The sequence below is a fragment of the Salvelinus sp. IW2-2015 genome, linkage group LG23, assembly GCF_002910315.2.
Source record: "Salvelinus sp. IW2-2015 linkage group LG23, ASM291031v2, whole genome shotgun sequence".
NCBI classification, from domain to species: Eukaryota; Metazoa; Chordata; class Actinopteri; order Salmoniformes; family Salmonidae; genus Salvelinus; species Salvelinus sp. IW2-2015.
In genome coordinates this window covers 6,011,477-6,034,056 of record NC_036863.1, presented here as the reverse complement: position 1 = coordinate 6,034,056, position 22,580 = coordinate 6,011,477, and the positions used below count along the sequence as shown (strand labels likewise).

Genomic DNA, 22,580 nt, shown 5'->3' with positions numbered 1-22,580 from the left:
TTTCCAATGGTATTGTACTTAACCAGGTAAAAACTTATTGAATGAGTCCATAAGCGTGCTGCGATTGATCTATTTTGATGATATATTAGAAATCACCAACATGGGTTTGCCCTGCCTAGTAGTAGTTTACAGTCTTATTCAATGAATGAGTCTGTTCACAATTTTGATGGTGTATAAACTTCACATCACAATAACTGACAATAATAAACGTTTATTAAAATATTCACTTTCAGGGATTTTTTGCGGTACTCACCACTAGAATGAGAAAGATACCTCATTATTAGTTCACSAGCAATGCTAATAGAAATACTTATTGGCCATGTGCCACAGGAAAACAATACATAAAAAACACATTATTTCAAACAAAAATTCCTAACCCTCTACACTACAAACACTTTACCATATTCTGTACAGCAGTCTAACTCAGAGCAACAAAACAAGCAAGTCTAACCAATTATTTTCTGAACAGCCTTTTCCAATGCAAAAAGTTACCCAAAGTAAGAATATAAGAATATAAATAGGTAAGAATATAAATAGGCAGGATGGCCCGGATCAAAACTAATTTAGAATACTTCAGCTATCTCTTGCATCATGTGCAACACATTGTTACATTGTTTACTTTACATCCAAGTCAATATTCTCAGCTTTACCAAGGGCATCATAAAAAAATTAGTTTTGAGATAAATCTCTCTGCAACCATTGTGGGTAATACAGTATTTTTGCAGTTATACATTGCTATTTGCTGACAGAAAATGGAACCCCTRTTCCATCAGGAATCCTCACACGTACACAGTACAAGCATTTCCATAACCATGTCACCTCAGAATAGGTAGCTTGTTCTGTGGTACAGTCCTGCATTGCAGCATCTGGTGCCCCACACATTACGTCTACATTATCATAGAGCGTATCCTGCTTTGCACAGTTTTGTTGAGTCATATTAAGGAGAGTTGATTGGGCAATTCAAGGTTTCTTATCAGAATTTGACCTCATTTAATATTTCTGGGGTATCTCCTTTCTTCAGGATATTGGCATTCCTTGGCTCTTTTCTGCACAAACTGTGAAGATATTAAAGTTGGATTTAAAATTCATATTTGTTATTATAACATACACTTAATTGAAATGAACATTCCAATGCTGTATTTCAGAGTAGGGCATACCCTTTGCATTGCTGCATATGCTCTACTGTCTCTGGTAGCTCTTTGCGGAATGTCTCTGGCAGGAAGAGGTTCACAGCGGACGAGGTGACAGTCATACTTCCCATTATAATGTAGGGGAGGTACTTGTTAATGCTCCCTGTGAACACCAAAAGAACATTGTCCATGAAGACAGAGAGACCATAACTGATGAAAATATTTTTTGTGAAAAACATTCATTGTAAAACATGATTTTGGGTACAATGAATGCAATGAAAATGTAATGRGGTTTGTATTCTGTAAGTATGCAATTATGTATACAGTGCATTTGGAGAGTATTCAGACCCTTTGACTTTTYCCACATTTTGTTACATTACAGCCTAATTCTAAAATGTATTAAATATGTTTTTTCCTCATCAATCTTCACACAATACCCCATAACGACAAAGCAAAAACWGWTTTTTTTWGACATATTAGCTAATAAAAAAAGATATATTATTCAGACTCTTTACTCAATACTTTGTTGAAGAACATTTGGCAGCGATTACAGCCTCGAGTCTTCTTGGGTATGACGCTACAAGCTTGGCACACCTGTATTTGGGGAGTTTCTCCCATTCTTCTCTGCAGATCCTCTCAAACTCGGTCAGGTTGAATGGGGAGCGTCGCTGCACAGCTATTTTCAGGTCTCCAGAGATGTTCGGTCCAGTTCAAGTCTGGGCTCTGGCTGGGCCACTCAAGGACATTAAAAGACTTGTCCCGAAGCCACTCCTGCATTGTCTTGGCTGTGCGCTTAGGGTTGTTGTCCTGTTGGAAGGTACATTTTGGCCCCAGTCTGAGGTCCTGAGCGCTCTGGAGCAGGTTTTCATCAAGGATCTCTCTGTACTTTGCTCTGTTCATCTTTCCCTTGATTTTGAATAGTCTCCCAGTCTCTGCCGCTGAAAAGCATCCCCCGCAGGATGATGCTGCCTCCCATGCTCCACCATACGGATGGTGCCAGGTTTCCTCCAGACATGACACTGGCATTCAGGCCAAATAGTTAAATCTTGGTTTCGTCAGACCAGAGAATCTTGTTTATCAAGGTCTGAGAGTCTTTAGGKGCCTTTTGACAAACTCCAAGTGGGCTGTCATGTGCCTTTTACTGAGAAGTGGCTTCCATCTGGGCACTCTACCATAAAGGCCTGATTGGTAGAGTGCTGCAGAGATGGTTGTCCTTCTGGAAAGTTTTCCCATCTCCACAGAGGAACTCTGGAGCTCTGTCAGAGTGATCATCGTGTTCTTGGTCACCTCCCTGACCAAGGCCCTTCTCACCCGATTGCTCAGTTTGCCCGGGCGKCCAGCTCTAGGAAGAGTCTYGGTGGTTCCAAACTTCTTCCATTTAAGAAGTATGGAGACCACAGTGTTCTTGGGGAACTTCAGTGCTGCAGAATTGTTTTGGTACTCTTCCCCAGATCTGTGCTCCGACACAATCCTGTCTCGGAGCTCTACGGATAATTCCTTCGACCTCGTGGCTTGGTTTTTGCTCTGACATGCAGTGCCAACCCGTGGGACCTTATATAGACGGGTGTGTGCCTTTCCAAGTTATGTCCAATTKAATTTACCACAGGTGGACTCCAATCAAGTTGTAGAAACATCTTAAGGACAATAAATGGAAACAGGATGCACCTGAGCTCAATTTTGAGTTTCATAGCAAAGGGTCTGAATACTTATGTAAATAAGGTATTTCTGTTTTTTACTTTTAATACATTTGCAAAAAWCTTTTTTTTGCTTTGYCATTATGGGCTATTGTGTGTAGATTGATGAGGAAAACCATTAATTTAATMMATTTTAGAATAAGGCTGTAACGTAACAAAATGTGGAAAAAGTCAAGGGGTCTGAAAACTTTCCAAATGCACTGTATAAACACTAAATAGTTTGTCTGTGATTGTACCTAGGTAGATGACGTATGGGGCTGCAATAGTCCCGATCCGAGCAGCTGAAGAACAGATCCCGACGCCAGCACTCCTGACAACAGTAGGGTAGATCTCTGCGGTGTAGATGTAGACCACGGTGAACGACATTGTGAAGGCAAACTTCCCAACCATCTCCACAGCTATAGCAACACCTTGCAGATCTACAGGATAGAGAAAGACATTGAGATACATGTGAGCATACAAGCTTTTTTCAGAGTGTGATTGACCTATGTATTCACCCAGTGCTCAGCAGATCTTCCCCATTCTTTGTATGAGGTTGGCGTGCCCTGGGAAGACGGGAGGGATGAATGTGCACGCAGTTCAAATTCCAGTAGTAGCAGTTCTGGTAGCGAATTATAAATTGCTCAAGCGTGCCCATTTCGCCAAGATCCGCTCTCYTTCTCCCTGGGCATGCCCTTCTTAACTTTTATGCTTCTGTTTGTGAACTTGTTGATAGAATTGTTAATATTGTAACTTGGTGTGAGGGATCACTGCAGGACTGTAGGAGCGCTGACGCTGAAGATGTTAACTGTTGTGTATGGAGCTCTCCGTTTTCAACCTTGAATATTGATTGAATCATTTAGGCTATGTGAAGCTATTAAATAAATCAATAAAACAAGCTGTACATTGCAATCTCTGTTTGCTCATTTCCATGCTTCACACCGGATGTATTGAACCTGTGTGCTTATTAGTAATATTGTTTTTCATCACAGGACCTCACCTCTATAAAAAAAAGGTGGTATAGTTCTACTAGAAAACTTTAACTGGTCACATGTTCGTTTGTTGATTTACAATTATTCCAATTAATGAATAACTATATATGTTGAAAAACATATCTAACTTGATTATCAGACACTACGTTATTTTGATTGTCTTATCGTCTAGCGATTTGATCTTATAAAACATTATACAATTTTAAACAATCAAAATTCAAAGTCTTACTCTCAGGGATGAGTTGGATCAGGAAAAGCATTACTCCTCCTATTAAGAGGAAAGCGGACAGTAAGGGTCTTCTCTGACAGTTCCTGAGGAGCACTGTAGATACTACATATGCTGGGACTTCAGTAAGAGCTGATAAGAAACAATTTAGATAAGGATCTCCACTCAGATTGGATGTGTTTAGAGAGAGTCCATAATATCCAATGTTTACTGCCATCCTGAAAAGACACAACACAGATGGCTTGAATGAAACTCAAAACGATCAAGTTACCACCACCACCAGTTTATTCATTACAAATTATTGTGTGTGTGTGTGTGTGTGTGTGTGTGTGTGTGTGTGTGTGTGTGTGTGTGTGTGTGTGTGTGTGTGTGTGTGTGTGTGTGTGTGTGTGTGTGTGTGTGTGTGTGTGTGTGTGTGTCAAAGTGCTTCAAACCAAAACATTATGCTATAACCTAATATGATATAAATCCAATCTATTATTATTATTATTATTTCTGATAATAACACTCACCATAAAAACAAACACATCAATGTAACACATCTGATGTTGCTGGTTCTCAGAACGTCAATCATGCTATATTTGTTTTTCGGTGCCGATTCCACGTCCAACTGTTGAAATGATGAAATAAGCATCTATTAAGTACAGTAATGAGCCTTGTTTATACCAGGTTCTAATATGTGCCTTGATCTTGTCCACATTCTGATTGTGCCCATATTTTCATGTGTCTACACATGGTATTAAAATGTGTCTCTTATCCATCCACTATGTCTGCAATGTGACCAGATTTCCTGGTCCCTTACTGTATGCAAGTTATTTGACAGGTATTCTTAATATAATAAAATATAAAAAATAWAAAATAAATTACATTTATTTTGACACATTGATGCCATAAGTCAATGATGCCACCTGTCAATGATTTTAGAGGGCGKCTATATCGATGATTTAAAYGGTTTCAGTGTCCAGATCTGTCTACACTTGTAAGACATTCAGACACAATGTTTCTACCTCTGGAGGTGGTCAGGAAGATCTAATCACAATCAGATCACAATATGTCCTTTGATTGTTTACACCTGTCTAAAAATGTTGACACAATCAGATCGGGACAAAGGATGCATGTTAGCACCAGGTATGAACGGGCTACAGAGATGCTCTTTAGGCCATGTTGTTTCTTTCCTATAAGMTGAATTACTGAACTATATTTATTTCACAAACACAAATGGTAAAACTGACCTCAGTGTCTTTAAAGATGACCTCKGGTGCTGTGACTCTGTTTCTCTTGGCAGCATCTCTCAGTATGGCCTCAGCCTCCTCTACTCTTCCCTGAGAGTATAGCCATCGTGGAGACTCTGGGATGAACCTGACATAGACAGTGTTTATAGTGAGGTGAGTAACAGTGCTTGTATTTTTATGGCGTTATAGTTTTGGTTAAGTTGTATAAATACTTCTTTAGACATACAGAAGATTAAAACATGTGTTTTTACTGAGAACATACCACCACAATGGGATATACACTACGGACACACTGGACAGGATTATGAGAAGTGTTCTCCATTCYCTCATTGCGTAAGCGATCCAGGGCAGTGCCATGTAGCCGATACAGTAGTGCAGAAAAGCCCCCAGAGTAGTGAAAACTTCACGCATGGACTTACTCAACACCTCTGTTCCTGTTGAAGAGAATTTATATTCAATTATTATTTAGATGTTTTTTAAATGTCTGCTGGGATCAWGTTTTGTCTATGATTGAGCAAAAACAATTGAACCAAAAATGATCCCATCTTTGGCCTCTTTTAAAAGTAAATAGTCATATATGAGGTCCTAGTGTAAACAATATTTGATTTGTCAAGGGGTACAACAAGGACGTCCACTCGCTCTTCTATTGTTCAATTTTTAAACCTTAATCAGATATTTAGCCTTGTTAGAGTAGTCCTGCTATTCCACAAAAATAAATAGGCTAATAAACAAATGAACAGGACATTTAAAGTCACGTATGGTTTTACTCCAAATACGGTATATGTAATCTGAGATTTCTACATGCTGTCATTTGTTATATGAATATTACTTGACACAAAGTCCAACGAATAATCAAACATCAAGCTATTTTCAATGAGGTTTATAATTTCTAATGATTCATTCAMTACCAGCCATTCTGTAGGCATGCTGTTCGAAAGAAACACCTTTAGTGACGGAAGCAATGCCTAGCATAACTTTCAAATGATACCTGGGTTTTATGGCATTTACTTTACGGGCAGCTAATTAAAGTTGACTGTGGTCTGTATTTATGATCATGGTCATCGTTACATTGCTACAAGTTATTCAATGAATTTCATAGAATATAACAGTTTATGTTTGTATAAAATTAGTTAATGTTCATGCTTACCCAGTACAAATGCACTGATATAGAGGGATATCTGAGAGGCCCCAACAAACGTGAACATAATGCAGAAAACCTCCCACGAGGGAGAGAAGGCCTGAATGAGCACAGAGACCAACTGGGCAACAAGAGAGCCAAAAATAACTTTCTTCCTCCCAAACCTAAATGGAAAATAAAATAATGTTAAATGAAACAAACATTTCATAGAGAAAAACGATTTTAAAAATGTATCAGACATAATCAATCCKGTTACCAGTTACTAATGATCAGGTTACCAGTTTTGATTGAATAGGGTTGTCGATGTAAGACAAGTCTATAATTTGACAGCAGAGGGCGCTACAATCATAGGACAGCAGTTTAGTCGGCAGAGTTAACAGATAATGTATGACTTTCCACATGCAATCTACAGGTAGAGGACGGAACATAGTGATTGCAGGGAGAAACAGTACCTGTCAGAAAACTGTCCAGACAACAGGGATCCAATCAGGAAACCCACAAAAAGAGTCGATGAGGCAAAAGGAGTTTTCCACTCATTGTCACATACGAGGTCCCACTGCAGGAAAACAAACCCATTATTCCTGAAGTGACAGCACCCGTGGCAGCAGAAGGCTCTAGTAACAAACCCATGCTGACAAACAACATTTGATTTGCCCCAAAAGTGTAAGAGAAGGACAGGAGCTGGGGATGTTGCACATTTTCACTGATGCCAATGGAAGTTTCAGGCAATTACCAAAGCCGTTAACACCTCCCCAGTGATGTTGATCACTCAACAATTCCCAATACTGTAATTCCAAATCAAATATCAGTGGCATGCATGTTTGATTAGATACTCATGTTTCTGGTAATTATCTAAGCAAGAAACATACTCTGTGTAGTACTACCAATTCACTACTTCATGGCCAAATGTTTGTGACACATGACTGCCCTGGGAATCATATACTCACCTCAGTGACTATGGTGGACTGGTATATATCTTTGCTGTAGCTCCATCCATCCACACAGCCCTCCTGCTCCACCCCAGTGAGGTTGACGTCCAGGCCAGGGATGTAGCCCAGAGCAGACAGGTTTCTGACCACATCCAGCCTGTATCTGCTGCACTTGCTCTCCTCCTCCTGTCCGTTCACCACCTYTATGGGAATGATGGCCTTCCTCCATGCCTCGCTCAGGTTGCCCGAGTCCGGGATAAAGCAGTGGTGTGGGGGAGTTGCTCCAACAAATACAATGAACAGCCCAAAGAATCCAGTGGAGATGAAAATTGTATTCAGAAGAAAGAAAGTCCTATAGAAATAAGGTCCTTTCTGACCCAGGAAGGCAGTAACGTCATCATAATCTCCCATTCTTATGGCAGTAAGAGGAAAAGTGGAGCACCTGAAACGGTTTGATACATGTGTCTCAGAGATGTGGAGGGTAGTGAAGAGTTAAGTTCTCTTCTAGCAAATGCTCAACAGGACAGAATTACAACTTCCAAGCTGCAGTGTACAGACCTGGGTAAGTCCAGGGCCCCTTAACAACAAGCCACAGAGCACAGCTGTTCCGTTCCCCCCGTCCCAGAGAGTTGATCCCAGTGTTAATCCCCAGCAGGGAACGGTTGTATCCACCTTTCTCTGTTCAAAAAATGGTAGAGAACATAACCTGTTAAACATCAGTGAAAGACTTCTAACTCATATTTCTGATTGAGCTGAAATATATAGTCGATCATCAAAGACATACTGACCATATTAAAGTGGCAGTTCAGTTAAAAATTWGATTTTTGATGAGGTCGAAATAACAGTCTGAAATTGTGAAAATTATGATAATGCCCTTTTTGTGTAAGAGCTGTTTGGGAAAAATGCCTGGAATTTCAGAGTTTTTGGCCCAGATCATGACAATCTGATCTGATTATTCTGATTATTATTCATCTTTTATTTGCATATGTATCCTCCTACTTTGATGGGGTAAGTGGGGTAGGCCCTAGTGCAGGGGTGTCAAACTCATTCCATGGAGGCTCTAGAATCTGCAGGTTTTTGTTTTTTTCCTTTTAATTAAGACCTAGACAACCAGGTGAGTGGAGGTCTTTACTAATTAGTGACCTTCATTAATCTATCAAGTACAAGTGAGGAGTGAAAACCTGCAGACACTCGGTACTCCATGGAATGAGTTCGACACATGTTCTAGAGTCTAGACCGCTCAAACTCAACTCTGGACCTCGAAGCCATTGCCACTGCGTTTTTTAACCTGGGACACCAGGTATTTGCCATTAATTATCAGGTAGAACAGAATGATCAGAAAGCCTGCATGATCAGACTAAGCATTTCAATGGCAAAGGAGGCTTTGGAGTTATTTTCATTAAATTAACAAACACAGTGATTTATTACACATACAGTGATGATATCAAAATAAAATGTTAAAGACTGCAAGGGGGTTTTAACTGCCATATTAATATGTATATAAAGTTAGTCCTGGTACTAAATACCTTGTATCATTTTCTCTAAACATCATTCCTTTCTCTCACAAATACTGAGAGTATTTGATTATACTGTGAACGGCTTAGATAGCATTAAAAATTGACAAACTTTTCTAAAGATGACAAGTTGAAATGTAATTCACTGTATGTCAACATATGTAATTCATGGCACAATAATGTACTTCAGTAAAATACATACATAATGAATGGTTGGTTGGTAGCATACTGAAAGTTTTTGTCTATTCAAATAGCTAATACTTTCAGAAAACAAGGTGGTTTTGAAGTTGCCATTGGAAAAGGTACATCTAGAGTTAGTGTTAGGGTTAGGATTAGAGTTAGGGTTAGGGTTAGGGTTAGAGTTAGGGTTAGGGTTAGGGTTAGGGCACCAAGCTTTGATATCAAGGAATTTCAACTGTACTTACATTCTTGTTTCTTGTCTTTTTTTGAGATCGTACTCAACCAGATGTGCTCAGTCGGGTTTCAGACCTGATTTAACCTCCCTAGCTGGAGTTTGGGGATTTTTATTCTCTCTTACAATCAGTGATTCAATTAATTAATAGCTGACAATATTATTTTCCTGGGTAATCAATTGTTGAAGTACAACAACATCATTAGAGTTGTCCCCTGACTCAACAGATTTGAGTTGATTGTGGAAACCCTTTGTCGGGTTGGGGCGGGGGTGGGGACAGAGTGCTGGGAAGGAGCCTAATTGTCATCTGTTTAAACAACTCCTCAAATGTTTCTCTACATTGAGGTGACTCCTGCTGATGGAATGTAAAGACCCATGTTCTTAGCACCAGATATAATTGTTCCTTGAATTATGTTTATTTCGATATCCAATAGACACAACATAGAGTAGATACATGGTAGCTATCTTTGAGATGTGGAAGTAATACTTTTGACTGTTGACTGGTTTAATCAACACCAATGAGTGGGCAGATAATGGACTTCCTTGAGTGGTAATATGACTAGTTTAACTGCTTGGTTGATCATTGATTTTGATGGACTTTGTTTTTGTATTGTGCCACATCAGCATTTGCATACCCCCGTATCTATTGGTCTTCAAAACAAAAAGAGACTGTTTCGTTATATAATGCCAAATGTTAGTTATTTAATGTTTTTTGGCAGTCATTTAGAGGTACTTCCCTTTAAGTTATTCTACTTGTATTGGAATCCTGTCATTTGCTTTTCGACATTTTGAAAAATACAAACAAAAAGACATCTAAAAACATATCACTTGTTATAGTACATTTCATAAAGTCATGTTATATTACATTAACAGTTCAGTTTGTTAGATCCCCTCAAGCTATCCCCCTAGAGTCCATTGATGCACCGGTAATCAAAGTTACATGCTGTAACAAAAAATTCTCACGAACATGATGGTGTTCTCCATTTTATCAATATTTATATATTTTTTGATACCTAAAGGGGTCCTAAAATTCTAAMTCAAATAGCTAAATGATCCATATGTAGTATGACCATCTTAAAACAATACCATATGTCAGCTTAGCACCTCCCTCCCCAACATCTTAGAATCTTGCACATCATTATTACATTTGAGTCATTTAGCAGATGTTCTTATCCAGAGCGACTAACAAGAGCAATTAGGGTTAAGTGCCTTGCTCAAGGGCACATCTGCAGACGTTTCACCTAGTCGGCTCAGGGATTCAAACCAGGAACCTTACGGTTACTGGCCCAATGCTCTTACTCTTAACCACTAGGCTACCTGCCTCACTACAAATATTACATAACGCTATACATAATAGAAGAAGTGTTTTTCCTTTGTCATATCTAATCAGATATGTGGATTAGGTCATTATGGGGCCTTTATTATAATTTTCACTTACAAATAAATGATACAATCAGGGTTTTATCTTTCCTGTTTGTTCAGGTCTTATGTAGTCCTAAACTTTTCTCCCTTTGGCACAACCTGGGGACACGATCAAGTTATATTAGGATGAACTCATAAAGGTGTTGTGACCTTGAATGTCAGGACATACCCTTTTGACTGCATCTGCTCTGCTAGCTCTTTGCGGAACATCTCCAGCAGAAAGAGGTTCACAAGAGACGAAAGGTTGACAGAAGGGTCTCCTTATGAAARGCCATGTAGATACTAGATATGCTAGGACAAAACCCTAGTTGACAGTATGGCCCCTAATTGGCAGTTGGAGTGAGTTCCTGATAAGCAAAGTAAAGAAGCCAGCTGTTACCTCAGTAACATCTTTAGTACAGGTTCTCTACTTCATTCTTTTGCTTACCCAGTACACATGTAGTGGCATTATGGGATATCACAGAGGCACCAACAGAGAAAAAAATAACACAGAAGGCCTCCCACGAGGGAGATAAGGACTAGATAAGAATGAGGAAAAACACAGCAGAAAGAGGGGCGAAGAGGACTTCCAAAGTGGACAAAAAAACAACAGTCTGATACTGTACAATAGATACTTAAGGTTATTTTAAATATTATATGATCTACCCTTGAGCAGCGTAATCTAATCCTGATTTTTATCTCAAATGACTGTGCATAACAGACATAATGCCGTATATATAACTGTCAGACAGCTGGCCTCAGACCAGGGAACCAACCAGAAACTCAAAGTACAATGTCGAGGAGGCATTAGGAACTTTCTGCACCTCTTTAATGATTCCGTGTCAGATATCATGCTGACCACATGGTCATCATAAACACAGACAGTGTTCAACTGTTCAGAAGGAAGAAAACCCTCCAGAAGTGAAGTCCATTCAGGCTGCAGGAAAGCAATGACTTCAGTGTAATCTCGTTCTTCTGTCAGTGTGCTTGGTAAAGAGAGAGGAGAACATTTGAATTTAACACAACATCTAAATATGTTTTTGATACCACTCAAATAAATGCATAGGAAAAGGTGAACGCATCACTTCAGTCACCAACAGTTCTTTAGAGCAGCATGCTGGATATATTAGCCAAGCATAAAACGAGCATTTCCCTTTAATCTATCATTGTACTCAGATTAGGTTCGAGATACACCATACAACAACTCTTACAGTCTCCAAAAGAATGCTATTTACTTTCACAACCTGGGAAGGTCTTATCATAACTATTTAGAGTTATGAATGCAATGATAACTGAAAATGCATTGTGTAAATACACATTTGCCTGTATTATTAGACTGTGTGTGTTCTCTAGATTTACCTACCCTCTTAAAGATGATGGATTTAGCTGATGCAAAATTAAACCAACAGCTAAATACCAGGGTGAGAGAACAAGTGAGCCTTGAGAAATAACGGGGTCATATGTCACTCTTTTGACGTTGAGGTTCACATGCGAGGTACTCCAACCCCAAATTACTCCCCCTATAAAGGACAAGCTGTTCTCTCCGCTGGGCCGCACTAATAACCCACATCCAATCTTTATAATGACTGAGACTGGCTATGAGGATAACACTGCCTTTCTTGGAGAATGGGGACCTTTCCAACAGATGGTGTTCTTTCTCTTATGTTTGAGTATCATCCCCAACGGCTTTACAGGTATGTCTATTGTGTTCATCGGTGATACACCATCCCACCATTGCCTCATACCCGCAAATGCGAACATTACTGGCGAATGGAGAAATCACAGTATTCCTTTGGAGGAGGAAAGCGGGACTATTGTGCTCAGTAAATGCGCCAGATACAAACTCGATGTCATAAAGAGTTTCTCAGAAAGAGGTTATGTCCCAGGGATCGATGTCAACGTTTCCGAAATACAACACGAGACCTGTTTGGATGGCTGGGAATACGATCGGGGGACGTACATCTCAACTATTGTGTCCGAGGTATGATGAGATGGGAGATGGTGCGCATCCACTTTTTGYGACGGTTACAACGGGTGGGGTTTTTGTTTTATTTCGGTTGTCTGTCTGGATACGATGTTTTTTTTTTATGGGAGTGAAACATTGTTGCAGCGAGTGAAACAGTGTTGCATTGCTCCCACTCACTTTGTAGCTATACTGTGACACATTTTTATGGGAGTAAAATGTTGTTGCAGCAAGTGAAACTTTGTTGCGTTGCTTTCGCTGTCATTTTGTAGCTATTCCGTGGCAAATTAATTAAGTATTTGGCATCTTTGACATCACATGCATTGAACAAAGTATTAATTTATGCATCACTGCACAGTTGTTAGCATATTCCATCATCAACGTTTGGGAATGTAGGCTATTCACCATACGGGTTCCAACTGCATATTGCATAGGCTATACGATGAGCTCACGTTCTGAAATGTTTGCGGTTGGCTGCTTCACAAAAGGCTATTGATCTCAGATGAACAGGCATCCTCCATGTGGTCCACAGTAGGCCTAGATGAAGAATGTAATTGTACAACCTACCAATAATCCATAACGACAAATTACTTCTTTTTTTAAACTAAATTTTAAACCTATTCATCTGATCTTCCCAAACTTCTCACCTAAATGTTATTTTTTATGATTTAGCCCAATGATTGTTCATATTGCCCAACTACTATGTTCACTGTATGTCCAATTATTTTGCCCATCATTAATTTACCCTTAATGCGTTCATTTTATCGGCCTAATGCTCTCTGTGTGTGTGTGTGTGTGTGTGTGTGTGTGTGTGTGTGTGTGTGTGTGTGTGTGTGTGTGTGTGTGTGTGTGTGTGTGTGTGTGTGTGTGTGTGTGTGTGTGTGTGTGTGTGTGTGTGTGTGTGTGTGTGTGTGATTGTTTGTATGAGTGTAGTGGGACCTGGTGTGTGCTGATAAGTGGAAGAACCCATTGACCTCTTCTGTGTTCTTCTGTGGTGTCCTCACTGGCTCCTTCCTCTCTGGCCAGCTCTCTGACAGGTAATGGATGGCCTCTGTGAGTCCCAAATGGCACACTTTTCCCTACATAGTATGCACTATTTTGACCAGGTTCAATAGGTCTCTGTTCAATAAGAGTACACCATATAGGGGAAAGGGTGCCATTTGGAACAAACCCTATGTCACATGTTTAGCTTTGCTGTCATCTTTAGTTTGGACACTTCCTCCCCAATGCATGGCTATGCGTTTTCTGCTTTTCATCATTTCCTTAGAGATTAGTTTTAGCAGTAAGCACAGAAAACTGTTACACRGTGTCCCATAAAAACATTTTATATCCTTACTTTATTGGAGGATCATTTAGAATTCTTCACCTGATTGAAGATGTTTAGGAATAGCCTACTCAAAATCTGCATGTGGATGATTTCAACCTAACTTTTATTTCTCTCAGGTTTGGGAGGAAAAATGTTCTCTTTGCCACCATGGGAGTTCAGACTGTGTTCACATTTATCCAGGTCTTCTCTCCATCCTGGGTTGTATTCTGTGCCTTATCCTTTGTTGTCGGGATGGGGCAAATCTCAAATTATGTGGCTGCATTTGTGCTAGGTATMTTTATTTATCTTGATCATTCATTCATGAATTTATCCAATGTCATTATTACACAGTTGTTACTGGTGTTTATGTGCACAATGTTTTCTTTAAGCCCAATGTACCAATTAACTTCTCATACATTTAGAAATTCTCCTCATCTACAGGAACTGAAATTTTATCTCCATCCAAACGGATAATTTACTCCACACTTGGAGTTTGTATGTTCTACACCATTGGCTACACGCTCCTTCCAGCAGTGGCCTTATTCATCAGAGACTGGAGGATGCTGATGCTAGCCCTCAGCCTCCCAGGCTTCCTCTATGTCCCTTTTTGGTGGTAGGTGTGTGTAATATACTATATGCAGGGTATTCACTCCTTCCCTAAAGCCCATTCAATTACTTGACTCTGATATAGCATGAGTGCCAGTCTGTCTGTGCTATCATCCTAACTCCATGTCACTCATTGTCATGCCAATTGTTTTTGGCTTGACAGTAACGGCAAGGGAGTTTGCAAGAGCAGAAACAGATCTGGGACCAGGCTAGCTTTGATATGAACCTGGTTATTTTTTGTGATGTTGCAGGTTCATCCCAGAGTCCCCCAGATGGCTGCTCTCTCAGGGAAGAGTGGAGGAGGCTGAGGCCATACTGAGAGATGCTGCCAGGARGAACAGAGTCACAGCACCCGAGGTCATCTTCCGGCCTGTACAGGTGATTTCTTCACTCCCAATCCCAGATCAACCTTTAGCTTTTACCGTTATGCACATACTGGAGCTCTGAAAAGATTGTGAAGGTAATAACAATATGGCTATAGCCATGCTCTCTAGATGATGTGGAATTCTTACCAAATTGATCACATAGAATCCTCTCAGTCACACAAAAGTCATTTTGTTTTTGGTATTACTCTAAAGATGTTTGTCCAGCTTCTATTTCACTGGTATCCTTCTGTGGTTTTTCCCCTTTAGCTTTAATTCTTACAATGTTGAGTTTTTCAGCATCCTATGGAGGTAAAAACAAGTAATTAAATGATCAAAAAGGACTTCAAACACTAAACTTCACAGGTCACTTCAGAACACTTACATGTGAACTTACTGTACATGTGAACTCTATTTCACCACAGTGAATGTGAAATAGATCAATTTGTGTTTGTGATTTTAGAGTGTGGGTCAGAACATCTCCTGGTGAAACTTTTGTCATTGATTTACACACCGCAGTCATCTTTATTATGATTGGCTGGACAGTAATCAGTTCAGTCTGATTGGATCAGGCTGCATGAGAGTTATTGCCACAATGACAGCCTATGGACCTGGTCAAGTTTCAAAACACTCTTATGTCATTGGAATTGTTCCGCTACTTGTTCATTCATCTCTCTCCATTTGTGTGATTTATGATTATTAGCAGCCTACTGATAGGAACAAAAAAATAAAAGAACACCATGGTGTTTGGAATGTCTGTCTGGTTGTTTTACTAAATCACTTGAACTCGACTAGTCCAGTCAAGGTTTCTCACTGTGAACTCGACTAGTCCAGTCAAGGTTTTCTCACTGTGAACTCGACTAGTCCAGTCAAGGTTTCTCACTGTGAACTCGACTAGTCCAGTCAAGGTTTCTCACTGTGAACTCGACAGTCCAGTCAAGGTTTCTCACTGTGAACTCGACTAGTCCAGTCAAGGTTTCTCACTGTGAACTCGACTAGTCCAGTCAAGGTTTCTCACTGTGAACTCGAACTAGTCCAGTCAAGGTTTCTCACTGTGAACTCACTAGTCCAGTCAAGGTTTCTCACTGTGAACTCAACTAGTCCAGTCAAGGTTTCTCACTGTGAACTCAACTAGTCCAGTCAAGTTTCTCACTGTGAACTCAACTAGTCCAGTCAAGTTTCTCACTGTGAACTCAACTAGTCCAGTCAAGGTTTCTCACTGTGAACTCAACTAGTCCAGTCAAGGTTTCTCACTGTGAACTCAACTAGTCCAGTCAAGGTTTCTCACTGTGAACTCAACTAGTCCAGTCAAGGTTTCTCACTGTGAACTCAACTAGTCCAGTCAAGGTTTCTCACTGTGAACTCGACTAGTCCAGTCAAGGCTTCTCACTGTGAACTCAACTAGTCCAGTCAAGGTTTCTCACTGTGAACTCAACTAGTCCAGTCAAGGTTTCTCACTGTGAACTCAACTAGTCCAGTCAAGGTTTCTCACTGTGAACTCGACTAGTCCAGTCAAGGTTTCTCACTGTGAACTCAACTAGTCCAGTCAAGGTTTCCACTGTGAACTCAACTAGTCCAGTCAAGGTTTCCACTGTGAACTCAACTAGTCCAGTCAATTCTCACTGTGAACTCGACTAGTCCAGTCAAGGTTTCTCACTGTGAACTCAACTAGTCCAGTCAAGGTTTCTCACTGTGAACTCAACTAGTCCAGTCAAGGTTTCTCACTGTGAACTCAACTAGTCCAGTCAAGGTTTCTCACTGTGAACTCAACTAGTCCAGTCAAGGTTCTCACTGTGAACTCAACTAGTCCAGTCAAGGTTTCTCACTGTGAACTCAACTAGTCCAGTCAAGGTTTCTCACTGTGAACCTCAACTAGTCCAGTCAAGGTTTCTCACTGTGAACTCAAACTAGTCCAGTCAAGGTTTCTCACTGTGAACTCAACTAGTCCAGTCAAGGTTTCTCACTGTGAACTCGACTAGTCCAGTCAAGGCTTCCACTGTGAACTCAACTAGTCCAGTCAAGGTTTCTCACTGTAACCAACTAGTCCAGTCAAGGTTTCTCACTGTGAACTCAACTAGTCCAGTCAAAGGTTCTCACTGTGAACTCGACTAGTCCAGTCAAGGTTTCTCACTGTGAACTCAACTAGTCCAGTCAAGGTTTCTCACTGTGAACTCAACTAGTCCAGTCAAGGTTTCTCACTGTGAACTCAACTAGTCCAGTCAAGGTTTCTCACTGTGAACTCACTAGTCCAGTCAAGGTTTCTCACTGTGAAACTCAACTAGGCCAGTCAAGGTTTTCTCACTGTGAACTCAACTAGGTCCAGTCAAGGTTTCTCACTGTGAACTCAATAGTCCAGTCAAGGTTCTCACTGTGAACTCAACAGTCCAGTCAAGGTTTCTCACTGTGAACTCAACTAGTCCAGTCAAGGTTCTTCCACTGTGAACTCAACTAGTCCAGTCAAGGTTTCTCACTGTGAACTCAACTAGTCCAGTCAAGTTTCTCACTGTGAAACTCAACTAGTCCAGTCAAGGTTTCTCACTGTGAACTCAACTAGTCCAGTCAAGGTTCTCACTGTGAAACTCAACTAGTCCAGTCAAGGTTTCTCACTGTGAACTCAACTAGTCCAGTCAAGGCTACTCACTTGAACTCGAATAGTCCAGTCAAGGTTTCTCACTGTGAACTCAACTAGTCCAGTCAAGGTTTCTCACTGTGATCACACTGTGAACTCCACTAGTCCAGTCAAGGCTTCTCAAGCTTTTGTTTCTGAGTTTCTAACCTTTTCTGGAGGTATCATGCATGGCATTGCAGGCCTACAGGTAGCTACTACTTTCCTCTGAAGTTTTAGTCCAGGGAGTTGTAAGACAAAGGAAAGGAAAGGGGATACCTAGTCAATTGCACAACTGAATGCATTCAACTGAAATGTGTCTTCCGCATTTAACCCAACTCTTCTGAATCAGAGAGGTGCGAGGGGCTGCCTTAATCGACATCCACGTCATCGGCGACCGGGGAACAGTGGCTTAACTGCCTTGCTCAGAGGCAGAACGACAGATTTTTACCTTGTCACCTTGGCCTTTATTCTTAAAGCATCTCAGAGTACAGGTACTGATCTAGGATATTTAATGGACACGGAGACCTGATCCTAGATCAGCACTCCTACTCTAAGATTATTAAGGAATACAATCCAGTGTGTTTGACCTGCTGTGGTGTACATGACCCGTAAAATTACCTCCAGGCTAACTTGTTTCATGTGTATTTGCTTATCTCCTTCACTTCTCAATGTTGCATGCTGTCATTTAAGCCTATAACATTATGACATACCCTTACTTGCTAAGCTAGCCAGAAGCTAACCAGAAGCTACCCAGAAGCTAGCCAGTTTACTGGCTAAAGTTAGTATTTCAATCTAACCACGGTTTGTGGTCATCAGCTATTCCTTTAGCTCGAAAATCTATCACCACTTTTGTACAACGCGACTCAGACCAGAACATACCAGACCTATTTGTCTCCATATCCCCGGATTTCAACTGCAAGCTCTGGACATTTACACCWGTATTTCGCAGCTAGCTAGCTGCTACCCGTGTGACTATTGGCTTACGTCGATCCCGGAGCAAACATCAATTATTCCGGAGCTAGCCAACTGAAGAGTTCCATCAGCCACTCCTTGGCTACAATCACCTATCCGGACCCGTTTTACTGCCAATGCGGAGCCCCACCGGGCCTTCACGACTAGAATACCGACGTTCTCTGCCCGAGGGAGTTATCCAACTGGCCCCTCCGTCGCGACGTTACCTGGACGCCCATCTGCGGCCCGCTAATCATTAGCTGTCTTATCAGCTGCTATCTGAATAAGTCTATCGGACAATTTTTCTTGGGTCACTATAACTATATCTATTTTGCCAATTGGATTGATCCCCTCTACCACACGGAACCCCACTAATCTACCGATGGCTCGGCCCGGCTAGCTGTCTGAATCGCCGTGACCCCAAACAACCTCACTACTCACTGGACCCTTATGATCACTCGACTAAGCAYGCCTCACCTTAATGTCAATATGCCTTGTCCATTGCTGTTCTGGTTAGTGTTTATTGGCTTATTTCACTGTAGAGCCTCTAGCCCTGCTCACTTTACCTTATCCAACCTTTCAGTTCCACCACCCACACATGCGATGACATCACCTGGTTTCAATGATGTTTCTAGAGACAATATCTCTCTCATCATCACTCAATACCTAGGTTTACCTCCACTGTATTCACATCCTACCAAACCTTTGTCTGTACATTATACCTTGAAACTTTTTTATCGCCCCCAAAAACGTCCTTTTACTCTCTGTTCTAGACGTTCTAAACGACCAATTCTCATAGCTTTTAGCCATACCCTTATCCTCCTCCTCCTCTGTTCCTCTGGTGATGTAGAGGTGAATCCAGGCCCTGCAGTGCCTAGCTCCACTCCTATTCCCCAGGCGCTCTCTTTTGATGACTTCTGTAACCGTAATAGCCTTGGTTTCATGCATGTTAACATTAGAAGCCTCCTCCCTAAGTTTGTTTTATTCACTGCTTTAGCACACTCTGCCAACCCGGATGTTCTAGCCGTGTCTGAATCCTGGCTTAGGAAGACCACCAAAAATTCTGAAATTTTCATCCCTAACTACAACATTTTCAGACAAGATTGAACGGCCAAAGGGGGCGGTGTTGCAATCTACTGCAAAGATAACCTGCAGAGTTCTGTCCTACTATCCAGGTCTGTACCCAAACAATTTGAACTTCTACTTTTAAAAATCCACCTCTCTAAAAACAAGTCTCTCACCATTGCCGCCTGCTATAGACCACCCTCTGCCCCCAGCTGTGCTCTGGACACCATATGTGAACTGATTGCCCCCCATCTATCTTCAGAGCTCGTGCTGCTAGGCGACCTAAACTGGAACATGCTTAACACCCCAGCCATCCTACAATCTAAGCTTGATGCCCTCAATCTCACACAAATTATCAATGAACCTACCAGGTACCACCCCAAAGCCGTAAACACAGGCACCCTCAGCATCACTACTCTGGACGGTTCTGACTTAGAATATGTGGACAACTACAAATACCTAGGTGTCTGGTTAGACTGTAAACTCTCCTTCCAGACTCACATCAAACATCTCCAATCCAAAGTTAAATCTAGAATTGACTTCCTATTCCGAACAAAGCATCCTTCACTCATGCTGCCAAACACACCCTGTAAAACTGACCATCCTACCAAGTTCCTCGACTTCGTGATGTAATTTTACAAAAAGCCTCCCAATACCCTACTCAATAAATTGGATGCAGTCTATCACAGTGCCATCCGTTTTGTCACCAAAGCCCCATATACTACCCACCACTCGACCTGTACCTCTTCGTTGGCTAGCCCTCGCTCATACTCGTCGCCAAAACCCACTGCTCCAGGTCATCTGACAGCCTGCTAGTAAAGTCCCCCCTTATCTCAGCTCACTGTCACCATAGCAGCATCCACCGTACACACGCATCCAGCAGTATATCTCTCTGCTCACCCCAAAACCAATTCTTCCTTTGGCCGCCTTCTCCTTCCATTCTCTCTGCCAATGATGGAACGAACTACAAAAATCTTTGAAACGGAAACACTATCTCCCTCACTAGCTTTAAGCACCAGCGGTCAGAGCACTCACCCCCCCCCCCCCCCAGATTACTCCACCATGTACATAGCCATCTATTAGATTTAGCCCAAACAACTACCTCTTTCCTCTTGTATTATTATTTCATTAATTTTTCTCTTTTAACCCATTATTTTCTATACTCCTACTTGTGCACATTCTCCTCAAGATCAAACCATTCCAGTTTTACTTGCATATTGAATTACTTTGCCACCATGGCCTTTTTTTTTGCCTTCACCTTCCCTTATCTCACCTCATTTGCTCACATTGTATATATACTTATTTTTATACTGTATTATTACGTGTATGTTGTTTGCTCCATGTGTAACTGCTTTGCTTTATCTTGCCAGGTCGGCATTGTAATGAGAACTTGTTCTCAACTTCCTACCTGGTTAAATAAATAAAGGTGAAATAAAAATAAATAAAAAAAACTGTGGAGTTGTATCCATAAGATGAGCACATTGCGTTGTCACTTGCTTTGAGATAGAAATATAATTAATTTGTTTTGTGTACTGAACAAAAAGTAAACACAACATGCACAATTTCAACGATTTTACTGAGTACATTCAATAAGAAATCACAATTGAAATATATTCATTAGCACTAATCTATGGATTGTCACATGACTGGCAGGGGCCATAGGGCCCACCCACTTGGCGCAGTCAGAATGAGTTTTCCCCCACAAAAGTGCTTTATTACAGACAGAAATATTCCTCACCACCCCTTCCTTAGACGATCTCCACAGGTGAAGATGCCGAGATGTGGAGGTCTGGCTGGTATGGTTACACATGGTTTGCGGTTGTGAGGCGCGGTGGACATACTGCCAAATTTTCTAAAACGACATTGGAATCTCTGGCACAGAGCTCTGGTGGCTATTCGTTAGTCAGCCTTCCAATTGCACGCTCCCAAAACTTGAGACATCTGTGGCACTGTGTTGTTTGACAGAACCTGAACATTTTAGAGTCGCCTTTATTGTCCCCAGCACAAGGTGCACCTGTCTAATGATAATGCTGTTTAATCAGCTTCTTGATGCCACACCTGTCATGTGGATGGCAAAGGAGATTGCTAACTAACAGAGATGTAAACACATTTGTGAGAAATAAGCTTTTTGTGCATATGGAACATTTCTGGGATCTTTTATTTCAGCTCATGAAACATGGGACCAACACTTTACATGTTGCGTTTATATTTTTGTTCAGCATATATTGCTTTATCAAAGCCAGGTTAGTCTACCTGACATATGAGCTGTCAACTTGTTACGTAAAAGAAAAGGCCCTTTGTATTTCTCATCCCCATCCTACTTCATCTCTGTCCACACAGATGGTAGATTGTTGACATAATTTGAATAACTGTCCTTTGAAACTCATGGCTGAGCGTGTAGGTCAACCCATTGCACAAGTTTAATCAAGCATGCCTGTTGTGACAAGTGTGCTTTACTGTACTGCAGTTAGAGCCCAAGGCTGGGAAGTTGGTGGCCCACAACATCTGTGATCTGGTGAGGTCCAGCAACATCCGTTGGGTGTCTATCACGCTGTGGCTGGTCTGGTAAGTCTTGTCCGTTCCCCTGACACCCTGCATCGCCAATAACAAACAAACAAAACTCCTCTGCCCCATAAACCCAGATACGTGGTCAAAAATGCTTATATAACTGAATTTTTTATCCCCATCTTGGTTTCCAACCTCATACAAGAATTACTCCCACACAGATAATGTTATCTAGGGGTTCCCACACAGATTCTGTTAGTTAGGGGTCATTTATTTGGTCGATGTTTCGGTCGACTAAATAAATGCCTTTTTCAGTCTGACTTCTTGTATGAGGAGCTAAGTAATGGTGCTTGAATTGTTGATTTCCTCCCCTGCACCATTATGACAGAGGGTTTAATTCCCTGCACCATTATGACAGAGGGTTTCATCCCCTGCACCATTATGACAGAGGGTTTCATTCCCTGCACCATTATGACAGAGGGTTTCATCCCCTGCACCATTATGACAGAGGGTTTCATTCCCTGCACCATTATGACAGAGGGTTTCATTCCCTGCACCATTATGACA

The 22,580-nt window shown here is 41.1% G+C and overlaps 2 protein-coding genes across 2 annotated transcripts in view; one reads left to right on the top strand and one right to left on the bottom strand.

Moving 5' to 3' along the window:
* Positions 1 to 482: 482 nt before the first annotated feature.
* Positions 483 to 7,822, bottom strand: slc22a5 (solute carrier family 22 member 5). Its single transcript, XM_023967840.2, has 10 exons — positions 7,339 to 7,822; positions 6,844 to 6,947; positions 6,401 to 6,555; positions 5,516 to 5,687; positions 5,254 to 5,380; positions 4,534 to 4,631; positions 4,025 to 4,239; positions 3,061 to 3,243; positions 1,158 to 1,293; positions 483 to 1,055 (listed from the first exon to the last, which is right to left on the bottom strand). Exons 1-10 carry the CDS (start codon positions 7,729 to 7,731, stop codon positions 974 to 976), a joined length of 1,665 nt encoding a protein of 554 aa, XP_023823608.1. The 5' UTR covers positions 7,732 to 7,822; the 3' UTR covers positions 483 to 973.
* Positions 7,823 to 12,194: 4,372 nt separating this feature from the next.
* slc22a21 (solute carrier family 22 member 21) overlaps positions 12,195 to 22,580 on the top strand; it is a 23,725-nt gene continuing 13,339 nt past the window's right edge. The window contains exons 1-6 of the mRNA XM_023967838.2: positions 12,195 to 12,628; positions 13,544 to 13,647; positions 14,054 to 14,208; positions 14,358 to 14,529; positions 14,774 to 14,900; positions 21,976 to 22,073. Of these exons, the coding sequence (XP_023823606.1) occupies positions 12,230 to 12,628; positions 13,544 to 13,647; positions 14,054 to 14,208; positions 14,358 to 14,529; positions 14,774 to 14,900; positions 21,976 to 22,073 (1,055 nt within the window). The 5' untranslated portion in view covers positions 12,195 to 12,229. The remainder of the gene's footprint in view (positions 12,629 to 13,543; positions 13,648 to 14,053; positions 14,209 to 14,357; positions 14,530 to 14,773; positions 14,901 to 21,975; positions 22,074 to 22,580) is intronic.